The 7,642-nt window shown below is 34.4% G+C and overlaps 1 protein-coding gene across 1 annotated transcript in view; it reads right to left on the bottom strand.

Annotated features, from left to right (window-relative positions):
- DNM3 (dynamin 3) overlaps positions 1-7,642 on the bottom strand; it is a 533,769-nt gene that overhangs the window by 143,654 nt on the left and 382,473 nt on the right. The window contains exon 14 of the mRNA XM_081823185.1: positions 6,681-6,790. Within this exon, the coding sequence (XP_081679311.1) occupies positions 6,681-6,790 (110 nt within the window). The remainder of the gene's footprint in view (positions 1-6,680; positions 6,791-7,642) is intronic.

The following is a 7,642-nucleotide window of genomic DNA, read 5'->3' as shown; positions in this document are numbered from 1 at the left end:
ATGAACCATGACAGACTATGGACTCTGAGAAACAAACTGAGGGTTCTAGAGGGGAGTGGGGTTGGGGGTATGGGTTAGCCTGGTGATGGACATTAAAGAGGGCACGTACTGAATGGAGCACTGGGTGTTATATGCAAACAACGAATCATGGAACACTACATCAAAAACTAATGATGTAATGTATGGTGATTAACATAACAATACAATTTAAAAAAAGAACGTAAGTGGTGAAAAGAATATCATTTAAGTATACCTGATAGAATTATGCTAAGCATACGGGCTTTTGAGAGATGCAGGGTTTTCCCTCTACATAGACTAGTAAAATACATAAATTGTATGGGTAAGTCCAGTTCAATAAACCCCAGGAAGAAAAAAAAGAATGTTTTTATGATTTTTTTTTAACTAGGGCTCATTTTGCCTTTGAAATTGGCTTCTTCTCATCCAGAACAGGTTGGCAACAGATTAAGCAACATTTCCCACCCATTTGCTTTGACTAATACTATTTCGTCTTTGGGATATTCCTTTCAATCTCCTCTCCATCAATTCATGCTAAGACCCAACAGGAGTCACCTTCCATGCTGCTAACGACTGCTTGTGGGACTTAAGTACTAGAATGGAATACACTACCACAGATCCGGTTAAATGTTACCTTACACGCTATAACCCATTTGTTTCGTGTATAATAGTCTCTCAATTAGACGACCTCTTTTCCTTTCTTTTTAAACCTCTTCATTGATTCTTAAATTTTCTGTCATAAGATTAGTGAAAAATGAATCCTGTATGGCACTCACTGGTGATTACAAGTGTCATGCAAAATAAGATCCATCTTGTATTTCATTTAGAGTACCAACACCGACATGCATACTGATAATGCAGAAATGCCTAATAAATACTTTGGAGTAAATAAAGAATAAATATATTTTACTGAGAGAATAAATAGGAGAACAGGAAAATGATAGCTGCTTTTCTCTAATTGGTTTGTAAAACATTATGTTTGTTTTTGTTTGTTTGTTTTTTTAAAGATTCTGTTACTTTTAAAGTAATCTCTACACCCAAAGTGGGGTTCAAGCTCACAACCCTGATATCAAGAGTCATATGTTCTACCAATTGAGCCAGCCAGGTGCCCCAAACATTAATGTCTGTAAACACTGAGAACTCCCAGGCTATCCTTCTAGTACACTTTTATCAAAATCTTCACTTCTGGAGGAAGTCAGGAACATAGTTTTGTGTTTCAACAATGTAATACTAATGAAAGGCCATTTCATTTTAACCAAAAGGGCAGAATAAAAAATTTAAAAACTCTTTCCTACAAGAAGTCTAAAATTGCTGGAAAACATTATTTTAAATGCCTAACCTCTCTCCGAAATGAAACAGATCCTTAAGAGTAAACAAACAAACAAAGATTGTCATTTTTGACACTGAATGGTGTCAGTTTCAGTAACCAAAAGGCTTGAGTTGTAGTAGCCCAAAAGAAAAAAGGAAACAAGAATCTTGGGATTTATGTGACAGCCAGCACTCTCCAATGGCCACATCCTCGGAAAAAGCATGGATTGAGAAAAAAAAAAAAAACCTGTTCACTAACAAAGAAAGATGACAGGCAAGTTCGTTTTGCCCTGGTCACAGATGAAGAGGGCACCAGCAAACTGGAAGACAGCACTAAAGAAATGACCCAAAATAAGGCACAAAGAGACATATATGTATAAGAGAGTTAAACATAGAAAGAACAGGATAAAGTGGTTTAATATGTGTCTAATAGGTATTCCGGGAAAAGCAAAAAAAAACAAAAACAAAAACAGAGAAGAGACAAAAGTCAAAGAGATAATAATATACAGTTTTTCACTCTTTATGATAATGATAAATCCTCAGGTTTAGGAAACACAATGAATCCCAAGCAGGAGATATAAAGCAAAACACACATAAACACATCATATTGAAGCTTCAGGATACCAAAAGCAAAAGAGATATTGAAATCACCCAGTGAGAAAATATAGATTAACTTTAAAAAGAAGCAACAATTAGATGATTTCTTAAAAGTTGAAGCCAGACTATGGGAGAATAATGACTTCAAACTTATGAGATAAAAGAACCATCAATATATAATTTAATATCCAACTGAAGTATTATTCAAAAATGAGAGCAAAATAAAAACATTTTCAGGAAAACAGACACCAAACTGAGAGTTACAACCAAGTACTGCCCACTGAAAGGATTTCTAAAAGGTATACTTTAGTGTGAAGGAGAATGAACCAATATTAAACACTGGGATACAAGAGGAAAGTGAACAAAGAAATTGACAATCTTATTAATAAATCTAAACAAACATTGCTTATGTGAACCAATTTGAAAAAGGTGGTACGAAAGTAAGATGGAACTCAAATACTGGTAACAACAGTATGGAAATCAGGAAAGTGAGTGGAGTTAAAGTGTTTCAAGGTCATTTTGGAAAAAGAGTAGAAAGACTAACTTCAAACTTAAAGTCAAAATGAGTAATTAAAAAGAATAAAAATTAAAAAATAAGGTATATAACTTCTAAAAGAATAAAAATAAAGTATATAACTACTAAAGTATATAAGGAGAAAAACAAATTAACTTGAATTTTAAAAAGTCAGGAAAGAAGTGGGGAGGGTAGAAAACAAGTATAGAAAAGGCAGGATAAGAGAAAGACTAAAATAGGTGTTCAAATAAACTCAATAAATCAGTTATAAAGATATAAATGGACTAAACTCACTAGCTAAAAGAAAAAGGACTCACATTAGATTAAAAACAAATAAATCCAGATGCATGCAGTATAAGAGAAACACTTAATAAAAATACAAAATGGTTGGGGCGCCTCAGTGGCTCAGTTGGTTGAGTGTCAGACTCCTGGTTTTGGCTCAAGTTGTGATCTCAGGGTCGTGAAATCCAGCCCCACGTCAGGCTCCACACTCAGCGGGGAGTCTGCTTGAGATTCTCTCTCTCCCTCTGCACCCCCACCCGCACTCTCTCTCTCAAATAGTCTTTTTTTAAAAATGGTTGATAGCAAAAAAGGTAAAAAAGATAAGCCAAGCAAATATTAACTAAAAGAAAGGTAATATAGTTATATTAACAGCAGACAAAATAAATTTTAAGGCAAAGAGCACTGTTAGGAATGAAGAGGGTCGCCACAAAATTATATATATATTTCTATCTTCAGGAAGATAAAGCAATTCTAAACTTGCAAGAATCTAATAACATAGACTGGCCTCAAAATACATAAAGCAAATAACAATAATCAAGCTCATAATCACAAAGTGAGGTTTTTAATACCCCTCTGATGAAGTGAGATTCTTTATGGCTTTTATCTGTCTCCCTGCCAAAACCCCTCTCTGGAACATAATCTAAAATGTATCATCTTTTTTGTCTATTTTATTCACAAATGTATTTTAAGTATATAGAGCAGTGCCTGGCACATATGGCTGCCTAATATAAACTCAGAGTGTTTGATTTAAGTAATATAAAAAAAGATAATAACTATAGAGTCTGAGTAATACAATGAACCAGCATAATCCAGTGGACTCTCATGGAACCCCACACTCCCAAATCAATACATTCTTCTCAAGCACACATGGAATACTTATGAAAATTCACCATATCTAGACTATATTCTTTGACCACAATACCATTAAGTTAGAAATCAACAACAAACCAATAAAAGTCCATGCACCAAAAAATGTAAAACATAATTCTAAATGACTCATAGAAGAAATCATAATAAAGATTATAGAAATAGAAGATGAAGAAAACAGAACTTAATGATAACAAAACATATTATATTTCAAGACTACCTAGAGGGAAATCTATACATTTATATGCATATATAAGAAAAAGAAAGGACAAAAATTGATGAGATACACATCTAAATTAAGAAGTTAGGAAAAAAGACCTACAAAATAAATAAAAAGAAAATACAAGGAAGAAAATATTGAAGAAAAGATCAGAGATTATTGAAATAGAAAAAAATATAAACAAAAAAAGAATAAAAAAAGTCAAAAGCTGTTTCTTTGAAAATAGATAAAAGTCAGACAAGAATAATTATGTTTAAAAAGATAAGGTTTAATATTAGAAATAAAAAGGAGTCAAATTTCAGATACAGCAGGAATTTGAAAAAATAGAACATTAAAAAAATACTTGATACTAATATACTTAAAAATGAATAGAATGGACAATTTCCCAGAAAAATATAATTTATCCAAAATGACCCATGATAAAAATAGAAAACCTAACAAACCTATAATTACTAAATACATTAAATCACTAGCTAAAAGTTTACTTAGCAAAACTGCCCACTAGGGCCAGCTGATTTTATGGGTGAGTTGTATCAAATAATCAATTAACAGTTAATCCCTATCTTACACGAAGTGTTCCAAAGAACAATAAGGACTTATTCCCACTTCAATTATAAAGCTAACAGAAATATATGAAAACCAGGCAGGGTCAGCACAAAAAAAGGACATTTATGCGCCAATCTCACTTATAACCACAGATGCAAAAGTCTAAGCAAATTCTTAGCAAAAAAGCCAGGAATGCATAATAAATAATACTGTAAAATGACTTAGTTTAATCCCAAGAGATCAGGATGGTTTAACATTATATGGTCTATTAATCTATTTCACTACATGAACAGATTAAAGAAGAAAATTATACAATTTCTGTAGGGACAGAAAAAGCACTTAAAATTCAACATTCACTCATGATTCAAACAGAAATAGAAACCTTAGCAACTAGAAACACAAGGGGTCTTCTTTACCTGATATCAGTTACCTATCAGAAAGTACTTAATTATAAAATAATTAAATAAGTCTCCTTAAAATTAAAAACAAAATAAGGATGCCTAATCGTATTCAACATTGTACTGGAGGTTCTAACCAGTACAAAAATCACTGAAAATAATCAAGATTTCAGAGGAAAAGACAATGGCAAATATGCCTATAGATGGGACATCCTTGTACTCACAGAGGTCTCTGAGAAGTGCTTGAAGAGTTCACTACCTTCTGAGAACTCTAGGATTCCAGAATACCTACCTAGAATTTTAGAAGTCAGAGTTATCTTATTTTGGTGCCTTTTGCTCTCTTAAACACCCACAGTTGTATTTCATCTAAAAAGATACTCTACCACTGTCTGATTTTTTTAAATTTTGGACCAAGCCCTCTTATAACCTGAACTTTCCAGGTTGACCAAGAACTCAAATCGACGTCTTGGTAGTAGTCACACTTCCAACTCTGCATTCAGGCAGGAAGGCTGAGCACATCTGTGAAGGTTCCTTTGGGACCTCCCAATTACCCACTGCTTTGAGGAAAGTATGTAAACAGTACTAAGTTTGGCCCTAGTACGAGGACACACTACTGCTCTCTCCAGGAAATCTTTTTATTCTTTATCATCACAGTGTTTTTTTTTCATAAGCTACTCTCAAACAATACTAAGTCTTTAAAAACTCCCATCTCAGTGTTCAGTAGGGGAATTACATTTAATCTTCTTTCCCCTTGATTTTTTAAATGATTTGTTCTTGTGGTTTTTCTAAGTATTTCTGTATAATGAGTCACTCTGAGCGACTGACTGGGAATGTAGGAAGAAGCCTTCTTTTGTTATTTTAATTTACTGTGTGATTGACCCTGGGCCGGTCATTGAACCTAATCAAGGAACTTCATTCGTTGCTAAATAAAGATAAAAGGCCAAAGAGATGGGTTAAAATTAGACCCTGCCACCTAATGACTCAGTCTCTTAATAACTGACTCACAGAAATTAATTAGCTTCTTCCTAGAACATTTCCATTTGGAAAAGCTCTCCTTGTTATCCTCACCTCATTGTAACCCTCTGACATATCTCTACGCCATGTTCTATCACCTCTCCATTCGTTTATTTAATTTTACTGCTTGACTTCAGTAAGTAACCATGGCACTCCATGATAATCAGCCCCAAATTAAGTTTGATGTTGTAGGTGAGGGGCAGGAAAACAAACAAGCAACAGCAACAAAACCAGACAAGAAACACAAGTGGAAGGAAAAGGAAGGACTTACACCCAGAAGTCCTGACTCAGTTTGAAGCTTTCTCATGTACTAATTTTAGGATCTGAAGAAAGTCAGTTAACCTCTCTGAGCTACAGTTCTAATTTATAAAATGGTCACCAAACTACTCTTATCTTTCGACCTCATGGGAAACGGATTAAAAAATGACTGAGTATAATGCTTTGAAAAACTGTGGTACTACATATTTGTATTCGCATTAAGTGAATAATTCTATTCACCAATGCAAAACTGCCATCTTAATATAAATAAGAAGGTCTTGGGTAATATCCACCCATGCTGGATAGGTACTATTAAAAATTATGACAGTAATTTGTAAGTATGTACATAAATAAATTCAGGACAAGGAAGACTTTAAAATAATAAAATGTACTTTAAGAATGAAAGCAGCATGATTTGGGTACCTGCTGAAAGAGCAGGGAATAATTAATAAATATTTGAAGATCCTTCTTACTCTAAGTTTTAATCTTTTGAACCCATAACCTAGGGTGAAAGCTAAACATACAAGCTAAATGAAAGGAAAACTATAGAGTTAACAAATTTCAAGTTGGGACCAAAGGAACTCTTGTAAATATGATCTCTAGATCACACAGAAATTCAAGTAAAAAATATCTGAAGACAGAAGCTGCTCCATTTTCTTACCTTTGTTCTGTATTAAAAAGTGCAAAGATGTGCTTGCTAGACATAAAGCTCTTTTCCACATCTCGAACTTTCAGGTTGTCCAAAGGGAGCATATACTTCTTTTCTTTTTCCTATTGAGAGAGAAAGAGAGGGAGAGAAATTGGCTTTAATAAAAGATCTTGAAGCCTGCCAATGGCAACACATCACCTGAGTTGGCCAACAATTGATTACAATATTTTGATACCATCACACACTATTTTAATACCAGCTATCAATAAATAAAAGCTATCTGAGAAAAGAGACTCCAGTGATTCTCAACACATGGGTCGGAAGGATGAGGGGAGGAAAAGTGTGGAGGAAGGAAGGGCTCAGTGATAGAGAGAACACATGGTCCTCTATCCTTTCTTCCTCATGTGGGTTCCCTTAGATGTTTTAAAATGTTAGTTTGATATTAAGAATTTAGCCATCTGTTAATATTTAACAAAAATGTTCTGGTCCTAATTCAATGAGAAATGCCAGATGGATTTCATTTCATATTTTATTTGCAGCCTAAGCAGTTTTGATAGCCAGTGGTGGCAGGAGCCTGGAAGCACAGGACCCCGGTATGAAATACCCCCCTATAAACCAGGAGAAAGCACAGCAAAATACTTCCTTCATCTGGGTCTAGAATAAAATGTGGGTCCAGAAAAAAGTGATTCCATTGTTGAGCTCTTTGAGAAAAAAGAACCCATTAGAAGTAGACTGATATTAACTAGAATAAATTCTCTTTTAAAATTAACAATTCTTGGGCGCCTGGGTGGCTCAGTTGGTTAAGCGACTGCCTTCGGCTCAGGTCATGATCCTGGAGTCCCTGGATCGAGTCCCGCATCGGGCTCCCTGCTCGGCAGGGAGCCTGCTTCTCCCTCTGACCCTCCCCCCTCTCATGTGCTCTCTGTCTCTCTCATTCTCTCTGTCTCAAATAAATAAATAAAATCTTTAAAAAA

This window comes from Leptonychotes weddellii, chromosome 6, assembly GCF_054177405.1.
Source record: "Leptonychotes weddellii isolate Sample4059 chromosome 6, ASM5417740v2, whole genome shotgun sequence".
NCBI classification, from domain to species: Eukaryota; Metazoa; Chordata; class Mammalia; order Carnivora; family Phocidae; genus Leptonychotes; species Leptonychotes weddellii.
Note: the sequence above shows the minus strand (reverse complement) of the source record. Positions and strands in the feature narration are given on the sequence as shown.